Here is a 26286-nt window from a genome sequence, read left to right on the forward strand (position 1 = left end):
AACCTTATAGGGAAGAGATTTCATGACTTAAAGGGAAAATGAGGAACCTCGTTACTCAAATGACCTTAAAGGGAAGACGCATATAAATATGAATCGCATCCAAATTAGGAAAAAGTGGGCGGGAATAACCTGCTCTCTGACCAATTAAAGTTTCGTGTCTTCAACCAGCATGGGAGGAACATAAGGCCAGTGAGGTTCCCGTGGGCGTGGTCTGACGCGGCGGAGGCGGAGCTTTAGCCGGAAGTGTGTGTGTACTGGGTCTCCTTGTCATTTGCCTTCAGTATTTTGTGTCGTGGAGAGAGGAAAAGGACAGCATTGGCAGCGCAGTGAAGGGAACTGTAGTGCGCTGGTGAAAAAAAATACAAAAAAACCAAAAGACAGAGAACCGACCATTTACCAATGAAATGGACGCATGAACGCATTGCAGTTCACCAGTAACTAAACTAACGTTAGTCTTTTTATATTGAAGTCAATGACGTAGAATCGTCTAAGCAAGTGATTTAAAGGTTAGCAGCTGGCTAAAGCGAGACAGGGCTGTGTCATTGAGAAGGCAGGACACGTCAAGACGAGGAAGGGAGCAAAATAGACACTCCTGTCGGATTAAAGATCCCCACTTTATAGTGTCAGATCACCAGTTTATTCGAGCTTCTGCGTTAGTTTGCGTTGTGATAATATCTGGAACGACTGTCTGTCCTCTCAGTCATCGCTTGGATCAGCCACTAAGGTGAAAAGTACATTTATTTATTGATTTTTGCGAACGTATTTATGAAAAATCCCTAATATTAGATGTGTATTGTGCGTTTATGTGTGTTAAATCGTGCAGTATTGTGAATATTGTAGCGCGAGAGCAGAAGACGTCACCATTTTTCAGCTCGAGCAGTCGTTCGTTGGAAAGGAAAGGGAATACTAAGGATTTGTTTTTCACCTTTGGTGATATTAAAATTATAACAACAGCGGTACTTTATCGTGTTAGCTATCTGATTGTATTGTTTCTGCGTCAGAAAAACACGGTCGAGTCGGCCTTTCGGTTGATATGAAGCCTTTTAGCAGTTCCTGTTGAATAAGCCGGTAGCCTGTTAGCTGCTAGCTGAAGAGACGTCACGAATCTATAATTAGAGGCTGAAATATCTTTATAACTTGTGTTATAGCCAGTATGGTATAATACTTGACAACATAAACATGTCATATCATACATTTCCTGGCAAAGTCGATCACATTTATCTGTCCTGTCAGTATTTGTGACGTCTGGTGGCGTAGTGCCACATAGTCTCTCACCAAAGGGTGTCCTCAGTGCTTCCAGTGTGTCATGAGTTATGTTGTGCAACTGCGTCATGGAGTATTTTAACCGTGGATATGCATTCTTTTTCAGGGCTTAGGAAGCAAGAATAACTGTGGTGGAGCCAGGCTGAACTGGAGAACATAAATGGGGGATTACGGGTTTGGAGTCTTAGTGCAGAACAACACTGGCAACAAGTCTGCTTTCCCAGTACGAATCCACCCTCACCTGCAAGCGCCACACCACCACCAGAATGCGACTGCAAGCCCCGCCGCTTTCGTAAACGGCACCCCGGCTGGAAATGGCGGCAGCAGTGGTTCGACCTGGCTGTTCCCGGCGGCTGGCGCTCACAGCAACATACAAGATGAAATTCTAGGCTCCGAGAAGCCCAAAGCCCAGCAGCAGGAGCTGCAAGAGACCCAAGAGAAGCAGCAGCTCTCCCCCGGACACCAGGAGAGCGCCATCATCTCTGAGCTGGAAAAGGCTCGTGCCGAAGAGAGTAAAGTGGAGAGCGTGTCATCCGACGGGACCGGTGGCAAGGAGAAGCTGCATTTGGAGTCCCCCGTGCTGACGGCCTTTGACTATCAGGAGCCTTCGGGACTGGGCACAGTTGCCCAGTCCAGTACCTCCTCCTCCCTGACCAGCTTCAACAACTGGTCGGCTGCTATCCCCGCCACCCCCTCCACCATCATCAACGAGGACATCAGCTTCTTCAACCCGGCCACCTCGGCCAACAATGGCCCTCTGCTGTTCCAGAATTTCTCCCACCACGTCAGCCCAGGCTTCGGGGGCAACTTCTCCCCTCAGATTGGTCCCATCTCCCAGCACCACCCACCTCACCCCCACTTCCAGCACCCTCACAGCCAGCACCAGCAGCATCGTCGTTCTCCGGCCAGTCCCCATCCGCCGCCGTTCCCCCATCGCAGCGCCCCCTTCGGCCAGCTGCCGCATCTCTCCAACAACCTGAGCAAGCCTCCCTCACCCTGGGGCAGCTACCAGAGCCCCTCGCCCTCTCCTTCTTCCACTTCATGGAGCCCAGGTGGGGGTTACGGCGGTTGGGGTGGCTCCCAGGGCCGCGAGTACCGCCGTGGCTTGAATGGAGGCATGACTCCTCTCAACTCCATTTCCCCACTGAAGAAGACCTTCCCCAACAACCACATGCCCCAGCAGAAGTATTCCCGTGCCAGCCCCGGCTTCAACCCTAAGTCCTGGATGGATGACAGCAGGAGCGAGAACATCTTCCCTTTCCAGGTGTGTATATTATATTGACACAATGATCTGCTTCAAAAATAGGTAACAATAACCTGTGATTGACCAATTTTGGCCAGGCCAACAAAGGCCCATTCACACCAGAGACGATAACTATAACCATATATATAACTATAAAGTTTTTAAGGTGTAATTCTAACCACTGGCAAGATGGGCTTTTAATACAACCTGGCCGTTTGTTCTCACAAAATCCCTGGAGCTGTGTAATGGTGAAATCTTTGTTTAGGCAACATGAAGAAAGACTACACATCATTGATTTATACTAATTTCAGCTTAACAGGCCATGAGCAAAATCTGTGTGGGGAAATCTTTCGCCCTCGTGCGAAACACGTTTCCGATTAATTCCTATTGGAATGACTGGATTTAGCGACAAACAAAAATTCTGAAGGGCTACAAAACAAAACTCATTGAGGGTGCTCAGCTATTGTAAACAACAATAAGAAGAAGAAAGAAAGGTTGGCACACAAAATGACAAAAATGCTAATTTTAATTTTCTCATGCATTTTTGGAGCTGTGCCAACCTTTCTTTCTTCTCAATGACTGGATTTCACTCACAAAATTTCGCCACACCTTTACGAGAATATGGAAAACCACACTACAACTGTAACGATAATGAGGAGCAATGTATTTGGAATCACTTAAAGAATGATTTTAGTCAATAACCAAACCTATCAGAATCCACCCGTCTTTAAAGAGCTTGAGCATTTAAAGCAGCAGACGACAGAACTGCGGTGCTAATAATAAATAGAGCATTATCGATTGTTAATGTGAATGCTAATATTGTTTTCGTTGTTATGTTTATAGTTATCGTTCTTGGTCGGAACAGGCTTTAGCTGTTCCAAAATCTACTCAAAGCTTTATAAAAGACCATTTTTAATCTTGGTTAGTTAAAGAATATTAATAATATGGTTAATAATATTAATAAGAGTATTATTAGTAAGAGTTTAATCTAATTTAAAGAAAACTTAAATTTCAGCAGTGTTAGACTTTTTTTTTTTTTTTGGTTGTCTTTAATTATATCAGTTAATTACAGCTATGCATATAACTAGATAATGCACTGCTCTTGATAAAAAAGGTGTTGTATATCTCTGTGCACTCCTATTGGTAGTCGCCCAGCGTGTCGTTACTCATTTGCTTTTAAGCTCAACTCTCACATCGTCAACAGTATCTTTTGGCTTTTGTCATGAGAAACTGGCAGTTTACATTTAAATGAATGATTCCCGGTTGCTTTGATGCTGCAGTAGCTGTTGTGTGAACCCCGTAACATGTGGATCATTGTTTTGTGCATTTGCACAGCTTTAATTTGCCTGTGTTTGCACATTCTGACAAATTCATCTTGAGTTGGGCCCAAAGCAACATGTGCCAGACTCCAGAGGCTTGGATGACTAACTCTGCCCTGCCTGTTGTGTTTTCCAAACAGCTCTGTGAGATTTTAGGAGCTGACAGTTGCCTACCATGACACTATCTGGGATGATTTGATGCTAATCTTACAAAGCAAATAATTGTAATGTAGACATTGTCTTTTTGACCAATTTTATTACATTTACATAAGCCATTGCATTAATCATGGTAGCACAGGTTTTAAAATGTCGGCCAACCTGTTTTATTTCTGGTAGTATATTTTTGGCCTTGTCATACTTAACTGGAGCTAGATAGATTAATGGGATCTTTAGATCTGTTAAAGTGGTATACAATACATAAAAATAAAATTCAATTAATTTATGCTGCAGCAGCAGTAGTAAGATTTAGTCCTAAGTGTTTTTAAGCTGTGCTAGAACTGCTTGTTTATTTGGAGTGTGTGTCTGTGTACATGTGATGGAGGGGTGGAGTGATGATGGTGAAAAGATAGGGCATAGAGTCCTGGATACTTTGCCAGTATATTATGTGTTTCTTTCTATATATGAAGTGTTTCTTTCTATAATAAAAATGTTTTGTACTTAACATGCTATATTGTGAATGTAGTCATGGCTAAGGGGTGTTGCATGTCACACAGTGGAGTGCATTATTTTCCTTTATAAAAGGTAACAACATAATTAAATTATTAACGACACAATTTAGAAATGCTATTTTTCTTTTTCAAAAACATAATTTTATCAAGCAGATTAATTGAGCGCCATCATTCCCCTAAAAAATATAGACCCTGTCAGAGACCATGTTCACCTCTCTTCTTGACACTTTCTGTCTTTATTAGACCGGCTTGTCCAATAAAGTCAAATTTATTAATAAAAAAGGCAAATTTGCTATGGAAAAAACGCTATGTGTACTGTAAAAAAAAAAAGTGTAATTTTAACAGTATAATACTTAAATACTATAATAGTTATACTATAATATGCTACCGCAAAAACATGGTAATTGTTAAATGACACGTACGTATACAGTAAATACTGTAATCAATCTGTTAAACGTACAGATTTTGGAAGTAAAAAAAAAAGTCGTCATAATCTTAAATTCATATAATTTACAGTAAACAAATACAAACTAATATTCTCATAATTTCATGTGTGGTATTTTGTTTAAACAAGTGTTTCATATTAGATTTTTGTTTTCAGTTATCTACATTTGGGATTTATGTTACATCTTATGTTCTTTAATATTTATTGAACTATTTTTTGTGTCATTTTTGTGAACACTATAAATATAAATTAGGGGTGTATCGGTACCTTGATTTTGGGTCACGGTTTGATATGTCTTTGTTACAACAGGAATTTTTTTGTTGTTGTTTAGTTTCAATAGACAGTAGTGCTACATACATGTAGCATGAGCAGTTGATTTTAATTTGATTTGATTAGGGAAAACAGAATGGTCTGAATTTAGATTTGAGAAATTATGCTACATAAGACACCTGCACAAAACAAAAACAGCAGACGGACTGAATGAAAATGCAAATTTATTCTCTGACACCAGGGGGTGCTTATGGATCAGCAGCAAAAGTTTCCTTGGTTACCACTGTAAACAAAACAGCTGTGCTTATAAACACTACTTTAATATGCATTTTATGGAGGTAAGCAGAAAAGAAAATGCCATCAAAACATTTCTAAAGATGGTCAGTTCCTCTCAGAGATACATTCATATAAACCTCCACGTATTTGTCTTCCTTTATTTTGAGCGTCACGAACATTGAGCTTGATCTGCCTGGTACAGTATTTTCTCCTCTTTACAGACTTTATACAAATTCCACACAAATTTCAATTTGGGAATAGAAATCATCCAAAATAAATCTTGAAAAAGCAGTTCCAATTTATAGACGGTTGACTGGAGCATCTCTAGAAACTTTCCCACACTGCTGATTTAAATAAAGCAGGCAGTTCTTCGAGCTCTTGCGTGGTGTCTGAACTCGGCATTCTTGTTTTAGGTTCATGTGTAAATCTTCTGCTCTTTCCTGTTGTTGTTGTTGGTGTTGCGTGGTGTCTTATGTATTAATTGTTGTTTTAGGTTCATGTGTAAATCTCCGTGACATCCGTACTTTTAATGTTCGGGACGAAAACATGTACCGTTACACTCACAATATGTATTACACACACACACACACACACACACACACACACACACACACACACACACACACACACACACACACACACACACACACATACATATATATATATACACACACACACTTATACACACACACACACACACACATCGTACATGGTGAGTTAACACTGCTATTGTCCTCCTCTTTGTTTTTTAGAAGAAACAAATATTTGTTGGTACTTTCTGGAATTTAATTGCTCTGTTAGCTTTAAATTTGGCTTTATAGAAAGCATTGTCAATTCTGTGGGCCGTCAGCCCTCATTTGTGTCAGTGTACTTCTCTTTCAGCTTGATTCCAGGGAACAGTGCTTTCCAGATCCTCTTATCGAGCCGTTTGCACACAGAGGTCATCATCTGGTATCGGAACGTGTAGTTTTGTGATCTAGATGTGTTCTGTTCTTTGTAAAACCAACAAACTAAAGGTATTTGATAGCACTTGGAACCTGTGGCTTCCACCACTGAGAACAGGCAGCTCTTATTCGCAGCTATTTGCTCCAGCTGGTTGAATACGTGATGAGATTCCCAGCACTGCATAATGTCGCTGGAAGTTTCCACAGGCTCTGTGTACTCTCAGCCAAGAATATCTGATGTTTGGTGTGAAAGCAAAGGCTGTCTCTGGAGGGGGGGACAGGACACACACATATATATATATACATACACACACACACACACACACACACACACACACACACACACACACACACACACACACAGACACACACATTGACAGACTCACACATGAACAGGCACTTCCGAGATGTGTAATTAAGCAGTTGCTCAGAGAGAAAATGAGAAATGGGACATGCAATTCATGATGGTGAAGATGGTTCTCATGACAAGGTTAGATGATTGAAGACACTGTAAAGAAAACAGAAAAACAAATATGGCTGTTGGGAAGTGTTTTTTTTTTGTTTGTTTTTTTTTACCCAATTGGGCTGTTACATGCCCAAGGCTCAATTAGCGATCAAGCTGACATGGAGATGATTTAAAGCTGTTTGTTTATTTTCATGGCCAGCTTTTGTTTGGCTATTGTCACAGGGTGCAGGTGCCCATGGCAGATAGTCATCTGTTGCTCGGATTTATCGTAAAGAACAGAGGGTTAACCAAAGCACTGCACAGTTGCCTAATATGACACACTTTACATTTTTCATTTTGCACCACATGCAAATCATTCTCACTCCTTTTCTTATTCTCGTTGATGCCTTTCTAGTTTCACTCTGTATTATAAGATACACACTTTATTTTATTGTGATGCGTATGGTGTGTATATTAGAACGCTATGCTCTCGGTCAGCCAGGTCTTGTGCTTTGTAAATTCTAGCCATCATCTTAACCCTCTGTAATCTTTTTTAAAGTCTCCTATGATTGCATGGGCTTCAGGCTGACTCAGCACAGACATTCATCCCACAGTGCATTAAACTGCCTCTTTTATTGGGCATCTTTGTGGTTTGATAAAAAGAAAAATGTTTTTTGGTGATAGACTCTAGAATACGAAAATTATAATTCTGTCATCATTTAGAGGCCGTTCATGTAGAACGTGTTTTTGCATTTCACTGCGTTGCTTTTCCTTTGTTTTTCTATGTAAACTTGCACAACGTGGATGCCTTTGACCATTGGGTTTGAATTTGAGATTTTGAAGGAGATGATTTTACAAAAGGAGATGTATTGCAGTATGTACAAGTTGCTTGTTTCCATAAAAAAAAGTAAATAGGGATGGACACTAGGGATATGCCGGTATCAAATTTTCATGTTGCGATTAATTGATCATGTTTTACCACGGTATGCGGTATTATCACGGTATTGAAATTAAGTTTTAAAAAAGTGGTCATAATACAGTATATCAGGTTAAATAACTTTTTTCTTATAACAAAAATAACTGAACATTTAAATGCAATAAAGCAATACAAAAAATATATTTAAAGTTAAAAATTTTACACCGATTAAAGTGCAAAAGAACTGTAAAGACCCATAGGTATCACTTTACAATAAGACCTCATTAGTTAACCTTAGTTAATGCATCAACATTCACAATGAGCAATAGCTACATTTGCTACAGAAGTTACTAATTTTTGTTAAAAAATACAAGTCTTAGCTCATGTTAGCTCGTTAAATAACACAGTTGCAACTTTCGATTTTAACAATGTGTTATTAAATATTGGAATACCTAAGATTAATGAATGTTCAGAAGAATTTTTCATTGGCAGTTTGTTAACTAATGAAGCCGTAATGTAAAGTGTTAATGAACAATAAAGAATCAAAACACTTTCAAACAATATCTAGGACATGTTATAGTCCAGATTACAATGGAAAAAAAATTATGGAAATATATAAATATTATTTTATATTATTTAAATGTTTAGAAAGTAGCAGCTGCTTTTATTTATGGGGTTTCCAGGGTAAGGGCTGCAGTTTCTGCAGTTTAGCGCCATCTGCTGTCAGAGAGTGAATGTGCTTTCATTCAGCGCGTATCTCACGTGTTCCTTCATGTGCTTCTTGTGCGTGCTTGTTTACATCAGAGTTCACACGGGTCTTTAAAGCAGCACACAAACGGTGTTGTGTATTTTGACCAGTTGATGGGAAAAGTATTCTTAAAATGCATTTCAAATTCTGAATAATTTGTAATATATAATTATTCTCGGTATTTGGAAGTGCCCACGATAACAATATCGTGCATATTCATTACCGCGATATATCGCATTACCGAATACCGGCACAAGTCTAATGGACACTATGAATCTTAGAACTGTAACAGAAAATCGCTAAATGTATATTGAGCTATATTCCCTGGTCACTGTATGTGACCAGCATGACTTATATTCTTTGTAGTCATATGGGGTTGAAACAACACAACACTGAGAAAATGATAACCACATTGCCATAAATGAAATATTCTTTGTTTTTTGTTATTTTTAAAAATAAGCATATATTGGCAATTTTGATCAGTCGGGTAGTAATGCTATGTTTTGTGTTGAAATATTTTTTTTGGTACAAATAATTAGGCTCGTGTTAAGTCCTTTGAGATCTTTTGTAATGGCAAAGTACCATAATAATACCAAAGTAATGTGCAAAGATCAACTATATACATTGCGAGTAAATCACTTGCATATGCGACTAAATCTTCATTATTGTTAATTATTGATGTTTAATGTTGTCTAGTATTTTACTGGTTTTTGTTGAAGTTGTTGAATTTGTATAATTTTTGTAAGTTTATATTTGATCTCGCTGAACACTCTGAGCACTTCAGAGTTTCACTCTCCGTCAAGCGATCTGTGCTGTTTTTCAGTTCATCTGAAAGGACGTGCAGAGCACCTGTTTGACGTACCGTAAACTCTAGTGTGAAGGCACACAAAGTGAGAGAGAGCGTGAGCGAGAGAGTATTACATACATCCAGAATTGACGTGCTACATGTAAATGATATTCTTTGTTGTATTTTTTTCAGTTTTTAAGAATTGCCACGTTTTCCGGTAGTGGGCGGAACTAATGTACAGACAGCAATCTCACTGGCTAGTGCTCACCTATTATCATCCGCACACAACCTGATTAATATTCATGAATCCAGCAGCTTGTTAATTCTTAGGGCGTTTTTTTTTTTTTACTGTTCTTATTAGTAGAATTCATATTATTTTTATTATTTTTATTATTATTTTCTAAGTATTATTGGTAGTGTTTATCCTTTTTTTTTTTAATTTTTTATTTTTTTACAGAGACACTGAATGACCAACAAAGCACCACCACCAGTCCTAAATTCAGTTAAAATGTCTTTGCCTTTATACATGGTTGCCAATTTTAATTATAATTACTAAAGTTCTATCATTTAAATAATACTTGACTATCTAGATATAATATTATTATGCTTGACTGACTGATGTTAAGAGTGTACTTTCAGGTTTTTAAAAAGCTGTGCCATTTTAAAACATATATACAGTATGTATATATATATATATATATATATATATATATATATATATACACACACACACACACACACACACACACACACTATATTAGTTTACTAAATTTACTAGCCAATGGCGATTCAATTGCCAAGGTGTCCGTAGAGGGTTGGAAATTCTCTCTAGCTGCCTTCCATCCATTTGCTTATTACATTTTATTGTGGACTCTGTTTCAAATAGTACACTTAGCTCAGGTATCTTGATTCAGTGCTGTCTGGAGATAAGTAGACACTTCAGTGCCTTTCAGTTGTCAGTTGGAAACCATGTACCTTTCCAGTGTTATTTTGTCATACTCATGGTTCTCCATGAGAAAAGGCATATGATAGAGGCATGACCAAGATGGTCATGGTTATTTTATGCCATCGGGTCGAGAGCTCTTTCTACACTTTAATTACTGTATCAGCAGAGTCAGTTGCGCTCCCCTGTGGAAATTTTCCATACCCTCTGCCTCCCCAACCGTGTGGAAAGGCTGGATTAACAGGCTTTAGAGTGATTTGATGTGGAAGGCTTTGAAATACCTTGTGTTGCGACAAAAAACACAATGTCAAGCCTCTGCCTCCCATTCTCCCCCCATCTCTCTTTTCATTAGTTTAGCCATGACATTTCAGATTAATGTCGTTCCTGAAACACCCATAACATGCCACACTTAATCACTCACATCAGGGTGTTCCATCAAGGTCCTTTTTTGATAGCTCACAGCAGACTTTTTCCATATCGCTTGAACTATGATGACCTGAAAACATGCCCCTGGTGGGTAAAGTCCTTTTAGTCAGCAAGCCCTGCACACAGTCAAATTATTGTTCTTGTGTTAAGGAGCGGGAAATGCTTATTATGGCCTTTTGGACCACGGGAACCTTTTCATAGTACCAGATCTAATTGTGGAACTATCCACTTTTTGGTGTTTTCGCACCGCCGGAACTGGGTGCGATTTTAGTACCGGACTGCCTTTTTTGAGAACCAAATTAGCTCCTACTCCGGAGCAGGGTCTAACCAGCGTAACTGGTACTACCGGTGACATAAGTATACAGTATATTGACGCCCTCATCTGCCATGATTTAAAACACTGTGTAAACATACTCTAAACATTGTGTCAACTTATTTCACAAGTGTGATGAACAGCGATAGATGGACGGACGCTGAAGTGCGGGCACTTGTAGCAAATGTAGCACTGCCAATCATTGTCGTTGGAGATTCTTAGTCCTCCTTTCCGTTCTTTCAATCGCTTTACGTATACGTCGTCATTCCATGCCCATTATTGTGAAACCCGCAAGACACAACAAAAACACAGCTCCGATCACAGCGTCCTCCATCCTCCTGTTATTAATGTTGTTCTTCTTTGTTTCTGTTGTTGAATGCCGCGCACAAATGATGTCGCTGTCGACCGGCGCTTTCTAGTACACACTGTCAGTGCGAATGCAACCCTTTAAATGTTACTGGGAAATAGTTCACGCAAAATCGTCCCAGTACTTTAGTATTGTACATTTCGTTCTGGAACTACAGCGGTGAAAAAGTCCCTTATAACACCTTTTTAACAAGACTTCTGTATAGAATGCACCTTGTTCGGTTTTTGTCAGTGATGGCTTCAGTTCCTTATGGAGTTGGTTCTTCATCAAAGGGCTTCAGTGGAGTGTACTGTGCAATAATTCTGAAGACGGCCTTTAGTCTGCTTTCGTGTTCTGAATCAGCGAGCCAGCTCTGTGCAGTGGCATAAGTGCCCTGCATGAGCACATGGCCTCTCTAAGCTGAGGGGGATGAGTGGTGCTCTGAAGAGCAGATGCCAGATCGTGACTGAGCACGAGCAGATTGTACTGTTAATCATGGCACCATCCAGTTCAGATGGAAGCTGTGTTAGGTTGGAGCTCAGGTACACATGTTAGTTATGTATATAAATAGCCTGATGGACCAGGCTGCATCATGTATTTAGCAGTGAGCAAGTTGCTTTTCTAACTGTGTGGGTGTGTTATTCCTTGGGAGGCCTTTTGTTTAAAACATTCTAAAAGGCGGCATATTTGGTGTTAATGCCAACAGTTATAGGCATTGGCATTTACACATTTATAGTTTTTAAAAACCTGATTAGTCTAAATTAAAGGGTTCATGAAATGAGAAACCAAATTTGCCTTGATCTTTTGGAATATAAGAGGTCTTTGTACCATTAAAACATCCTGCAAGTTTCATAGCTTAAGACTGGAAGTGGAATGTTTTTATATGTAAACATGTACTGGATGGACATGCTTGATTGTTCTGTTCTAACAGCATTCTAAAAACTCAAGATAAAAATAGTTTAACTTAAAAAAAAAAAGAAAAAAAAAAAGTGTCTAGACCGTGTGGTTTTTCCATTCCACTGCCCTGCGTCTCACATTCTATGTGAACACTTCTCATTTAAAGTGATGGTTCACCCAAAAATGAAGTTTCTGTTATCATTTATGTGTTTGGACCCAATTGAATCCCATTGACTTTGATTGAAAGGACAAAATCTGTTCTTCAAAGAACATTTTTGCAAATGTTCTTCAAGATATCTTTTGAGTTTCACAGAACAAAATGAGTCACACAGATTAAGAACAACACAAGAGGATTTTTATTTTGTAGTGAACTATCTCTGTATTGGTGCAGACATTTGAAAGTAACTCTATCACCCCCTTAAGTGCTGAGGTTTGTTACCGTTATGGTAACGCAAGAGCGTACTTCGAGTATGTACGATAGGATTGCACTCTTGTAATGCTTTGGTCAGGCATTTGCGTCTATGTTGACGTACTTGCATAGAATGTGTTTCTGACCTTCAAAAAACAGGAAGACCTAGATTCTGTTATTGTTTGCTTTTGTTGGACAATAGAATGAAGAGTCTTGAGCCTGAGGTGTGTGTTTAATGCAAGTCTCAGTTTTGAGATCAGATGACCTCTAGTCCAGTTTAAACACATGATTGTGCTGAATCATCAGGTAAAAGGGAATGTCCTAATCCATTTAAAATATGAACTCTCTTTATCATTTATCAGCCTTGTTCATCCAAAAGTTATCTGTTGCAGTCTTTATATAATCCATTTTTTTTCCAAGTAATCCAATAATAGATTGTCTGGTACAGCATGGCTTGCCAAGTTAAGTTAAATTCAGGCATTATCTCTTTTGTTCAATATGAGTTTTCAGCCTTTTCAAATTTTTTTTTAAATAAAATAAAAAAATGACAGAAACCCTTCAGTGTTGCACATGGTTTGAGTTAACGTTATTTGTTGGTCATTGGTGTCTCTTGGTTTGTAATTGTCAAGTTGAATCTGCATTGCAAGTGTCTTTAATCAAGCCGTTGTGCTTTCTCTGCCAGTTTTTCAGCCTTCGTGTTTATAAATCGTCAATCATTAGACTTGTCACATTACACATTAGCCTCATGATCCAGAGGTCAGGTCAGTAGCGAGCACCAAATTACATTTATATTTTGGTCTAGAGCCTCTGTTGAGCCTTTCATTTGTGGCTTCCTTTCAACAGGATATAGTTTTTGAGAGGAACAAAAGCACATCAGCTTGAACTCTATTGTAGATGAAAGGGATACTCCCGCAGAGTAGAGGGATATGAGAAATGCCATCATAGTTGTTTTTTTCTTGAAACCCATCCTCCTTTTCTCCCTTCACAGGATCGTCCCCGTTCATTTGATGGCTTCAACATGCATTCTCTGGAGAACTCTCTGATTGACATCATGAGGGCTGAGCCAGACACTCTGAAAGGTAAGATAAGAGTCCACGAAAGGAGATTGTGTCAGTACCATATTGATGGCCAAAAACCTTTGCCCCGTCAGCAGTTAGTTAGTGGCCGCTCACATGGTTTAAGTTGCATTGCTCTTTCTGTAATCAAATGAAAGCTGTAGCTGGTTTGTACTCTAGTAAGGGGTCATTCACACAGAACATGCTTTTTCATTCTACTGCACTGCTTTTGAATTGGTGTTTTATGTTAACGTGCTAAACAGACATGTTTCTCTGTTGCATTTGTGTCCTTTCTTTTGCAGAATCGTATGCATGACAGTGTTCTAAAAATGTAGTGCTCAATTTAGTAAAGTAGTTAGTAATTAAACTTTTAAAACTTTTTTTATTTCACTGCCCTGCATTTAACATTTTTGAATGCAGAAACATGTTCTGTGGAAATGGCCCCTAATATCATCATGACTTTGTTTGATTTGATGGAGCTCCTTTTCTTTGACCAGTGTCCCTATTTTTTATTTATTTATTTTCTTTGAAAGTTGGTTGGTTATTGCATCACTTTTGTATGCCTCTTTTACGGCAGCTGACAACTGATCACAAGGCACGGTCCGGGAGGCCTCACCTTTGATAGCAGTTGTAAATGCATGCAAATGACAGTTAATGAGCCCATGACATTATTCCATGCATTTATTAGAGCATGTTCTGCAGCAGACAGTAGATCTAATCTTTTTTATGGTCACTGCTGCTGGCTACAGCTGCCTGTTATTTCTCAATTGTGCAGAACCGAATTAAATATTGAAAAATGTGAACGGGCATTAAAACATTTCCTTTTTGTCTTTGCAGTCTTTGTGCTCTCCAGTGGCATCTTACACCCGGTGTTTTCTTGCGTACTTTTGTAGATTTCTTAAACATCAGATATGGTGTTAAATTTTTGGTGTGAGAGTGAGCAGCTGTAAAAATGCTGCCCATTAGTGCTGAATCATTGAACACCCACGTGCACACACACACACACACACACACGCGCACACAAACAGCAAGAAGAGAGAAAAAGCTCTGTGTTGACCTACAAATAGTTGTGTCTATTCAGCAGAGCTTACCCAGAGCTACTTCCACAGCAGTAATTTTGAAGCTACACTAGACTTTACGAATGCATCAGCCTGGTTTTGTGAGATTGTTGACTTTCATTATGTGAGCTCTCAAATTTATAATCTGTGGCTCATATTAATGTTTCAGAAAAAAAAAAATCCTTTCTGGTTTATTTATTATTATTATTATTTTAATTGATTATTTTTTGTTATAAATGGTAATAAGAACTCCTGCAACTTGAAACATGAAATCAAAATTTACCCGGTTTTCTTTCTTAATTAAAGGGTTACTCCACCCCAAAACGAAAATTTTGTCATTAATCACTTACCCCCATGTTATTCCAAACTTGCGAAGCTTTGTTTGTCTTCAGAACAAAATTTAAGATATTTTGGATGAAAACTGGGAGGCTTGTGACTGTCCCAGAGACTGCCAAGAAAATTACACTGTCAAGGTCCAGAAAAGTATGAAAGACATCGTCAGAATAGTCCATCTGCCATCAGTGCTTCAACCGTAACGTTATGAAGCGACAAGAATACTTTTTGTACATGAAAAAAACAAAAATAGCGACTTTATTCAACAGTTCGTCTCCTCTGTGTCTCTCTGCATCACCGTAGCGGCGTTTTGGAGAATATTAGCTGAACGTAGGCAGCATATGCTCTTCTGTGTCAGTATTCTTTTCATGGACAGCACTGAAAGTTCAGATGTTAGTCAGATGTGTATTTAGTAACTGCTTTGACAAGTTTAGTGAGTTCATTTAATGAACAGTTTGTCAGACTGACTCATGAGTTTGTGGGTGTTTTTGGGTGATTCCCCGTAAACCCGGCTCATAAAAGTCATTTGTTTGTGATTCGAATTGTACGGTTCTCACTGTATGTTTGTTTTTGCATACAGCCAGCAAAATATCTCTGTTCACTTGTTTTCTTGCTATTTTGTACATTTTCTTTTGTCTCATCACATTAATTTCAGGCTGTAAGCTTACAGCTTGGGTAAAATATAATTTTGTTTTCCATAGCACTACATATTCATGCATTTCATTTTAACTTTAAACAGAAGCATTGATACACTCTCATGTTTTAGATTTCCACACATTTGCACCATGATTAATGCACTCCCAAAATGCAGTCAACTTACTGTTGATTTTTAATAAGGCATACAATGAAATCTCTGTTGGGTGGTTTCTTGTATCAAAGCTGCTCACCCCCATATACATTAAAAACGTTTGAGAAGCAAATTAGACCAACCCTCAGAGTCAGCTTCTTTCTAGCAGAGCATAACTTCGCCACCAGAACCAGAAGCGCGGCCCTGCAGTGCAGACACCAGCCCAGTGTGGCAGAGATGACCAAACAAGAGACGGGGGAAGAGAAGTAGTCCAGTGTTGCTTTGAATAGCTTCCAGCATTGTCCTTTGCCTGTAAAAGAGCTCTCTGTTCTTGCTAAAGCAACAAAATGGTGTGCTGGCCCTGGCCACCAGACATCTCTCGGAGTGAACAGTAGAAGGAGGGGGCTGCCAGAGCCATGTTAACACTACAGAGAAACAATCCATACCAGGCGTGCTGGCTGTACTTGAGGTTTCCTCTCATTCTTCTACTTGATGCAGAATGAGACTGAGTTGAGCATGAGAATGAAAGTGATCTGTTTCCGGGAGAGTACATTCTGATGTGTAGTGGGTGGTCATCAAAAAACAGATGTTTAAAACCCTATAAACACAATTTCTGATGACCGATTTGTCATCAGCCAGTCCTTGAAAGAGTAGCATGGCATTTTTAAGGATACACAACAGTGAACACAGCACAAGTCTTGATGGCCATGTCCATGAACAAATGACTGTTGTGAACCAGCCGGTATCAAACAACCTCCAACCTGCTCGTGAGTTCGAGATTTGAATCAGTCTCTCTCCATCAGTGAGTCGTTACTGAGTTCACAACTGACTCCCTTACTGAACCATGTGGTGTTTTTTGAAATGATCCGGGAACTGTGATGTGGATTGTAGACTTGTATCCATCTGTTTATTAGTATATGACAGATGTTGACTTTTTTGGCTTTTTTATTGAGTGATTCTGTAATTTGTCATCTTGAAACTGAACCTACAGCTTACATGTAAGTGGCTGCATAATCTTGAAAACCAGAGACCTGTTACTCTAATGTGTATTAATGCAAACCACGTGTGGATACAAATGTGCTATATGTCTTTCCAACCATCCAGCTGATTTATACCATCCTCTCTCAAAGGTCGCCTCGGATTCACCCATACAGGAGGAGACAGCCCCTTGCCCATAAATGGTACGCACATTCATTTTATTGGTTTAATGTGCTAGTGGCTCAAGCAGAAAGAACAAGCTGTGTGTTGAAGTAGTCAGTAAGATCAACGTTTGGGGCACTTTGTCTCACTGGTTCCTTTTAGCTGTAACATTCTGTTTGAATGGATTTGAAACATGAGGTAAAGCAAACATATACATCTATAAACTTAAGAGAAATGTAGGATATTAGTAAAGTTAATGTTTAGTTATGTCATCATATAGGTTTGCATAATCTTGTACTATTGTAAAACAACAACAACAACAAAAAACAGCTTCTGAGTCAAAGGGTGATGAAATAAAACTGGCCCTTTTTCATTGGGGATGTGTTACTTTACAATGTGATCGTCTTATTTTACATGCAGCAAGGAATTATGGAAGGCGACGAGGTAAAGAAAACTTCTAACAAATCCAGATGAGAAAAATTATAGACTTTCAAACTATTATAATGATGGGTAGAATAATCCAGCATCTGCATGATATGTTTTGGGGCATTGTTAATTGTTTGCATGCACACAAGCAGCCTTCATTTCCATTTTCGTATCGATTGTGTGCCTCTTTCCTGCTGTACTCTAGAGATTTTTATTTTTTAAATTTTTTGGTGAAGAGTGAATTTGATTGGGGCTTTTCTGTGGTTAGGGCAACCATACACGCGCACGCGCACACACACACACACACACACACACACACACACACACACACACACAAAAAAACACACACATCTAGGTGGAGGTTGTTAATTGCTTTTTTTTTTATAGTGTTGTGAAGAATGTTTGGATTGTGTTATGTGAATTCAGGAGGAAATTTGCTGGAGTGGCTTGAGCCAGAGAACTAATATTATTACTGAAGCTTAAGTGCAGTGCTACATGACCATGTGCTGGACATTAACACTTAGATTAACGGATATTTCGACAAAATATTCTATTATATAACCTAATTGTAGAAATGAGTTTTATAGGCACAGATGCGAAGGAGAGTGCCTAAAACCCCATTAAATTCTACAACACACAGCTTTAGTATAAATTTGGCCATCAAACATCCCATCATACATTCACACGAATGATAAAGATGGTAAGAGTTTTTAGATTCGTAATCTAGATGATATAGTATGTAAATATAGCCTGAAAATTTTATCTAATGTAATTTTGTGTATTTCACAACATGGAGTTATGAAGTAAAACAAACTACTGTTCGGAAGCTATATTTAGCATGTGTGCATTAAAAAGTGTAAAGACATTTATAATGTTTCAAATAAATACTGTTCTTTTAAATGTTCTATTCATCACATAATCCTATACAAAATGTCAGTTTTCACAAAAATATTAAGCATCCCTGCTGTTTTCAGCATTGAATAATAATCAGAAATGTTTTAAGAGCACAAAAATCTGCATATTAGAATGATTTCTGACGGATAATATGACATTGAAGACTAGAGTAATGATGCTGAAAATTCAGATTTGAATCGCTTGAATAAATAACATTAAATCATGAACAGTATTAAAATAGAAATGTTACTTTTAAATTGTAGCCATTTTTCAAATCAAATACATGCAGCCTTGGTGAGCATAAGAGATTTCTTTCAAAATCCAGATCATTTGAGCGGAAGTGTACACATCCATGCTTTAACACAACTCTCTGTATAGAATATAAAAATATCTTGCTTTATTGGACCAAAACTGTGGGCTATAATTTGTTTTATACCACAGAAGTCGTAATTCAGAAATCCATATGCTTTTGAAATTGCACAACCAAGATGATGCAATTGTCTGTCGTAGTATTTCTTGGGCTCTGAATAATCCGTCAGTATAATTGATTTTACTCTGTGGTGCAGGAATATAGCTTAAACACTGAGAAAGACACAGATAATAATTCCTGCCTTCTCCCCCTTCTTCAGGACACTCATCCCTGTTCCCGATGGAAGATGGCTTCCCAGACGAGGAGAGAGGCGATCAAAGCCTGCCTGGCCTTGGTTCCTCCCACTGCTTCCCTCACCAGAACGGAGAGAGGGTGGAGCGCTACTCTCGCAAAGTCTTTGTGGGTGGCCTCCCCCCTGATATAGATGAAGGTATTACACACATTTAGGGTGACCTTTGCACTGCTGCTTCTAAAAACAAAAACAGGTTTCAAGGTTCATTGTTGGCTTTGGAATCGTTTCCACGATAGCCACTTACACTTAACTGCAATATTATCTTTCCTAGATGAGATAACCGCTAGTTTTCGCCGCTTCGGGCACCTGTTTGTGGACTGGCCTCACAAAGCAGAAAGCAAGTCATACTTCCCCCCGAAAGGTGAGCTAAGAGTTTAGAGTATTAGTTAAAGGCCATTTTTAAACAGTAATCTTTATAATAGGCAAATACCAATATTTTAATTGTGGCTGGCTTGATCACCATGACAGCACTAGAGTACTCAGTTAAAGGGATAGTTCACCCAAAAAGGACAATTCTGTCATCATTTACTCACCCTCATATCATTCCAAACCCATAAGACTTTTGTTCATCTTCAGAAAACAACTGAGAGATTTTTCTCTCCTTTGGAAGTCCATTCCACTTGCAAAAGTAATCCATATGTATCGAGCGGTGAAGTCTTCTGATAGGACACCATCACTTTATATGGGTTATGCTTGCAAAGCGAATGAATTAGATGTGAATAAAAGTCTGTCTCTTTAGTTGACTTGGATTGAACCACTCACTTCATATGGATTAGTTTTGTGATGTCTGTGTGAACTTTTTGAAGCTTAAAAGTTTTGGTGGAATGGACTTTCAATGGGACAGAAATCTCTAACATTTCATTAAATATAGTTTTATTTGTGTTTTGAAGATGAATGGAAGTGTTGTGGCTTTGGGATGACTTTAAGGGTGAGCAAATAATTTAAAGAATTTTCATTTTTGGGAGAACTATGCCATTAGGTTTAAACACAGGAGTTGTTTTGGTATTGGTGTGCATTTTTTATTTATCATTTTAATGTAAAATGTAGTATTTCTGCCATTCCCACTGCTTGCTTACTCTAAAATTCTCTTTTCCAAAGGTTACGCTTTCCTCTTGTTTCAAGATGAGAGCTCTGTTCAAGCCCTTATCGATGCCTGCATCGAGGAGGACGGAAAGCTCTATTTATGTGTTTCCAGCCCAACCATTAAAGACAAACCTGTAAGGATGAATTACACTACTGCACCTCAGTTTTTATTGTGAATTTCTTTTTTTCTCTTAAACAGCTGCATTGTCAAATCAAGCATTATTTTGTCCTTATTTGTTCTGTGAAAACCTGCTATTGGTTTATTTGTCAGTGGATTTAAAAAACTCTGTTGTGGATTATTTTTTCATTTATTTTGTTGATGTGTGGTTTTGTAACAGGTCCAGATTCGCCCGTGGAATCTTAATGATAGTGATTTTGTGATGGATGGCTCACAGCCCCTGGACCCGAGGAAGACCATATTTGTGGGTGGGGTGCCACGCCCACTTCGTGCAGGTATGGAGTTTTTTTTTTTTTTTTTTTTTTTCCAGAAATATTGTACTTTCTGTGTGAAATTAAATATGTGATCACATACAAACTGTTTTAGAGTAGCCGGGGTTTAATTTATGCCAGAACAAGGTCAATCCAGCTGCCGTGGAATTGCATTCATCTACTATTTTAGTGGCTCCCCAATCACAGAGGATGGAATCTTCCTCGCTGGCAGAAAATCTTTTTATTGTACCTTAATGAGTAGCTTTTAGGAGACCAATACGTACTTTGTTGTAACAATTAAGAAGCACTGCTCTTTGAGTAACTTTCTGTTAACAGCTTGTAGTATAGCTGCTTGATCAGAAGAGTAGTGAAACTGTAGCTTACTAATAGTTTGTAGCTTGACAAACTATTTTCAGAGTAGCTTTTCAAGGCAAAACTTCTAAAATATATTGGGAGTTGCCATTTTATTTTAGTATGAAAGTGGTAGAAAGAATTATGCAGTCTAATTTGTATGTTTTTTAAACTTTTAAGCATTAAATATGTTGTCTTTCTGACAGTGGAGCTGGCGATGATCATGGACAGGCTGTATGGTGGCGTGTGCTATGCAGGCATCGACACTGACCCAGAGCTGAAGTACCCCAAGGGAGCAGGGCGGGTCGCCTTCTCTAATCAGCAGAGCTACATTGCTGCTATCAGTGCTCGTTTTGTACAACTGCAGCATGGAGAAATCGATAAACGGGTCAGTGCTGACTTCCAAAAAAAAATGCATAAGCACACTCCCCTTCCATGCAATGCCGTTGATCTAGCAAGCCTTAAAAACACTCAAAAAGAAGGGTTTTGGACTAAGCTCTAAACCCTAGTTGTGACATTACAACATGTTTTTTGTTGATGAACAAATGCATGTTTTGCACAGCTTTGGTTTAAATTTAAATGCTTCTTTAATACAGCACTTAAATAAAAAAGAAGAAAGATGGGGTTTTGTAGGCCAAAATGTTCAGGTTATGGTTCTCAATAGTAAAATCCCATGAAACCTGTCAAACACATGTCATATTGACCCGAAATAAAAGCTATATTTTGTATATTTTCTGTCTATCTGTCTATCTATCTATCTATCTATGGTGAAGTATTTATACATTGTGTTAGTATTTGCTGTATTGCCATTTTATTAGCAATATCTTTTTTTTTTCTCAGATATTATAAAACAAAATATGATTGTTCAATCAATTGAAGAAAAGATTTACCCGAACAATACAAAGTTATACAAATAAACAGGACAAAATGAGACAAATAGGGGGGAAAAAATCCACTAGAAAAACTAATTTAATTACAAATATTAAATCTAATATATTTGCTGTTTTACTTTGTAACGGTTCATATTGCGAATAATAGGAATTACTGACAACTTATAAAATTCCTACTCATAAAAAAATAATGTCAAAATAATGCAAAAACACACATGTAACAATCTGCTGATCTTTCTTGGTCCAGGTGGAAGTGAAGCCATACGTCTTGGATGACCAGCTGTGCGATGAATGTCAGGGGACTCGCTGCGGAGGGAAGTTTGCTCCTTTCTTCTGCGCTAACGTGACCTGTCTCCAGTATTACTGTGAATACTGCTGGGCGGCCATCCACTCACGCGCCGGCCGGGAGTTCCACAAGCCTCTGGTTAAGGAAGGTGGTGATAGACCTCGCCACATCTCCTTCCGCTGGAACTAAGGCTGGTAGGCACGGAGAGGACAGAGAGAAAGAGAGGAGGGGGAGAGTAGGCTAGGAGGAGTCGCAAAATCATCATCTAAATAAATGCACTTTTCTGTTGCTGGTTCCTTTTTAGTTTAATTTAAAAAAGACAGACAAAAAATATGATTTTAATTTGTCATTATATGGATGTGTATCCAAAAAAAGATTCAGGAAGAAAAAGAAAATGTCTAATCCATCTCTCTATTTTTTTATAACTCCATTATATTTCATTTTCAAGTGCACAGAGATGTGAATATATTGAGTATTAGTATAAGTATCTGCATGACTTTAGAATTGGCTTTTTGTTAGCATTTCGATTGGAAGTATTACGTCCTATTTTAATTTAATTGAAAAGGCGAAGGAGCAAACGTGAAAAGAAAAGGTGCTGGAAGAGTGCACTTGTTTCATTGCTACCCAGAGTGCAGATGTGTGGTCTAAGATCTCAGTTGTTAACCAAAGCTCGGGATTTGAGAACAGAAGTGAATTCTCTCGACGCTCTGTTTTTTTTTTTTGTATACTTTGTACTTTAAGACCATGCTAATCTACAATGTTTCTTGATGACAACAACTGATTCCACAACAGCTGTTTGGATTTGATCTCCATTGTGACATGCAAGAAAACTAATACCTCAAGCTTAGCTGCTAGTTTAAGTCGAATATATATATTAAAAAATAAATAAAATCAAGCTGGTCTCACCCTTTCCCCCAGGACCATAGAAAAAGGAAATGACATCAGCAAATGGCACATTCAGAAAATCTGCTCTGTCACTTCCTGATTTGAATTGGAGATTCAGAATCCTAGTGGGGAATGTATGTTGTTAAAGTTGCAGTAGTCTGCCTGCAAGCTGGTTCAAATGCAAGGAACTTGATTTAGTTTCTGATCCAGCTTAGCAAGAAGCAGCCGTCGTTCTCTCAGGCTGTTAGCGGCAAGCCTTCGTTTTCATTTTTAACTCGCAATATGTGTCTCCTAAGCCTTTCCCCAGCCCCTCAAGCCCAAAACCCTGAAAAGAGGTGTACGTACAAGCAGAACCGCAGTGAAAGCTACTTAGAAGGGAGGAAGAACAATCGAACAATGTACCTCCTGTCCTGCAGCAGCCTGAGTGTGAAGCATAACTGAAGGTAGTCCATGCATCTCTCCACTCGCTCGGCCCCTTCCCCCAATGCTCACCTGAAACATAAGAGGTTTTACTTTCAGACATTAGGGAACCAAAGATGGCTGTGTAGTGTCTAGCGAATCCATGAACGTTTCCTTTTTTTTTGCCCTGCAGATTTCATTTTGGCTAATTATTTCTGCCCCCAACCCGACCCAGTCCTCATCCCATTCAATATAAAGATCAGATGGGCTCCAGCAAACCAAAGATTGGCCTTGAATCGATCAGCATGCAGTTGTTAGTGAAATCCACTTAACCTTTTTCACAAGTCTACCCTCTTTCCAAAGGTCAACCGAAAGAGACGCATGTAGTTCGGCGGTCGGGTATTGTTGAGGAGTTTACGCCAGGCATCAGGATATCCAATTCGGTATATTTACGGCATTTAAATCAACTAGCGCGAAAGTCAGGGAGTTAGTGATCAATTAAGACTTTTATTTATCCTCGTGTTGGCTTGACGGGTGTTCTCGCCATCACTTGAGCTGGTGGGTGTGTGGGTTGAACATTTTTAAAGTTAAACACTTTTTGAAGAATTTGCCGTTAATGAGACGGCAAAAAAAAAAGAAAAAAAAAAAAGTTTATTTTATACATGGCCTGCTGATTTTTGGTACAGTGTTTTCTAGCTAAATTATTTTGTCATGCACATATAAACATTTATTATGCACTACTTTTCTAAATACTTTTTTTTCAACAGTCATTTTAGGCACATTTTTCACAAAATGGAAAAACTCCTTTTTGCAATACCTCAATTTTTCACATTGTGAAAGGTAGCTTTTGTACTTTTGTTACTGAGAGATCTGCATATATGGAAATTTTCATTTTAAGAGAAAAAAAAAAGTTGAGTGAATTTAAAATATATTATTTTCAATTATGCTTTTTATACATTTCAGTGCTGAGGACTCTTTACAACTAAGCACGCACTTGCTTGTGTTGACGCGACAAATCTGCAGAGGAGAGATCAAAGTATATTGCTTAAGGTCTTGGCTCTTGTACACTAGATTTTATTGGCAGCCCTAGATTCAGAAATGATCTGACAGCAGCATGGTAAGAACACGTTGTCGTTCATGTTAATATTGCGCAAAATGGCTAAAAGATAACCTTGTCTTTTTGGTTTCCTCTCCATAGCTGGAATATAAACTTATAAGGAGAATGCTAAATCTGGTTCATGTTTAGGCTGAACTTCTTATCACAAGAATGGATGTTTGATGTTTAGATATTTTAACATTTGAAAATATATATTCATGAACTGCCAGCTAGTTCCTATTGTAATCCTTAGCATGCATGATGAGAAAGAAAAAAACATACATGAATTAGCTAATAATTGTTGTGGTTGTGCACCAGATGTTTCTAAACCTTTTGTTTAAGGCCACCCCACACCCTGCACCCTTCCCATGTTATTCTCTATACCTTCCCCATAATCCAGTATCAATAGGATGCACAGAGGAGAAAAATAAAATAAAAAATACACACACACACACACACACGTAGAGAACTCTAAATGTCATTGGATGAATTTGCAGTGCAGGACGAAAGCATCTTCTTTAGTACGCTGTTAAAAAGACTTGAGAACTTCATCCCCACTGTCTGTTTGAAGTAAATCAAAACCCGTTTGGAGGAAGGGGAACTTAAGACTTGAATGTGGTAAATGTTGCAAGTTAACTTCGAGTTGTTATGTGCAATACTTTTTTTTTGTTTTTTTTTTTTTGAACTTTTTCCAGATAAAGACTCTTTGCAATGTAATTCTTTAATGCCATTTTTAATTGCCGACATTTAAAGAAGATGTTAATATGTTTTTCACAGTCATTTTCTACTGTTATTGTAATCCTTTTCATGCTGGTGTTTGTAAAAAAGAAAAGAAATCAAACTATTTGTACTAATATAAATAATTGAAGTTATTTTTTAAAACATTAAAGGTTTTGTGCTCATTTGCTTATTTTGTTTATTTCAAGCTACTGTGATTGATTGCATTGTAATTATTAGGTCAGCAATGTATTTAGCTGTTTATTGGTATATTTTTAATTGGAATGTATAATTAATTTTTATAATTTTGATCAGATTTTTGTTATATTTTTGAGGTGAAGCTTTTAATATGTTAAAGTGTCTAGGTTTTTACTAATTGCTATATTGTGCTCCACAAAATATGGTTCACATTTTCTGAAGGAAAATAAATATTTAAATATCTGTCTGTTAACGATGTTACTTAATGGCAAAATTTCAATAGTTTTTAACTGTGTATGGGAAGGTTGTTGTATTTATTAATAGCATTTTTTTACTTAAGATATCACCTTAATTTTTATTGTCATTTCACTTTATAAGTTCCTATTTTTGTATTTTTCTTTCTAATTAAGTTATGTTATACAAAATGTCCATATTCTAGGAGTTGGTCTGTAAGTGCTAGTGAAACAAAAAGAAAAATCTAATGTTATTTAATTGTTTGCAGCCAACTATTTATAACAATATGCATAATTTTGAAATATTTGTAATGTGAAATGTTGAATGAATAAAACTTAACTGTGACAAGATGCTGACTCATATTTCTCGCATTATGTTTTAGAAAATGCATTATTAGTGATTGAAATAATCGTTCTCTAGATATTCTCTCTGTGCGTATCGCTTGTAGATTCTGGCAGATGCTTTTTTTTTTTTTTTTTTTTAAGTGGTCCACAGCTCAAATGAATCTGAATGACCAGCAGGAATTCTACAGTGGAATCTGACCTCTAGATTTTCAGCCAGATGTCTGCCACAGTTTCACAGTGAATTAAGTTATAAACACTGCGGAAAGACTACAAATGTATTTTATTTCCTTTTTTTAAAAAACACTTTAAAAATATAAATTGCCTTAGAAAACAAGGTGTAGTTCCAAATACATCAGAAGCT

The 26286-nt window shown here is 38.0% G+C and overlaps 1 protein-coding gene across 5 annotated transcripts; it reads left to right on the forward strand.

The window, feature by feature from the left end:
- Nucleotides 1–257: 257 nt before the first annotated feature.
- On the forward strand, nucleotides 258–24701 carry LOC109057023 (cytoplasmic polyadenylation element-binding protein 4). 5 transcript variants are annotated; one of them, XR_006153070.1, is made up of 12 exons: nucleotides 259–724; nucleotides 1370–2527; nucleotides 13647–13737; nucleotides 17022–17072; nucleotides 17452–17475; nucleotides 18981–19151; nucleotides 19285–19374; nucleotides 20112–20230; nucleotides 20435–20549; nucleotides 21083–21264; nucleotides 22014–24453; nucleotides 24535–24701. XR_006153070.1 is itself a non-coding variant. In XM_042711396.1 (11 exons), exons 2-11 carry the CDS (start codon nucleotides 1424–1426, stop codon nucleotides 22239–22241), a joined length of 2175 nt encoding a protein of 724 aa, XP_042567330.1. In that variant the 5' UTR covers nucleotides 258–448; nucleotides 1370–1423; the 3' UTR covers nucleotides 22242–24701. The 5 variants fall into 5 exon arrangements, 4 of the variants coding, with proteins under 4 accessions (XP_042567330.1, XP_042567329.1, XP_042567332.1 ...); XM_042711396.1 differs by having other exon boundaries at nucleotides 258–448; nucleotides 22014–24701; XM_042711395.1 differs by having other exon boundaries at nucleotides 22014–24701.
- Nucleotides 24702–26286: the final 1585 nt, after the last annotated feature.

This window comes from Cyprinus carpio, chromosome A21 (assembly GCF_018340385.1).
Source record: "Cyprinus carpio isolate SPL01 chromosome A21, ASM1834038v1, whole genome shotgun sequence".
Lineage (NCBI taxonomy): Eukaryota > Metazoa > Chordata > Actinopteri > Cypriniformes > Cyprinidae > Cyprinus > Cyprinus carpio.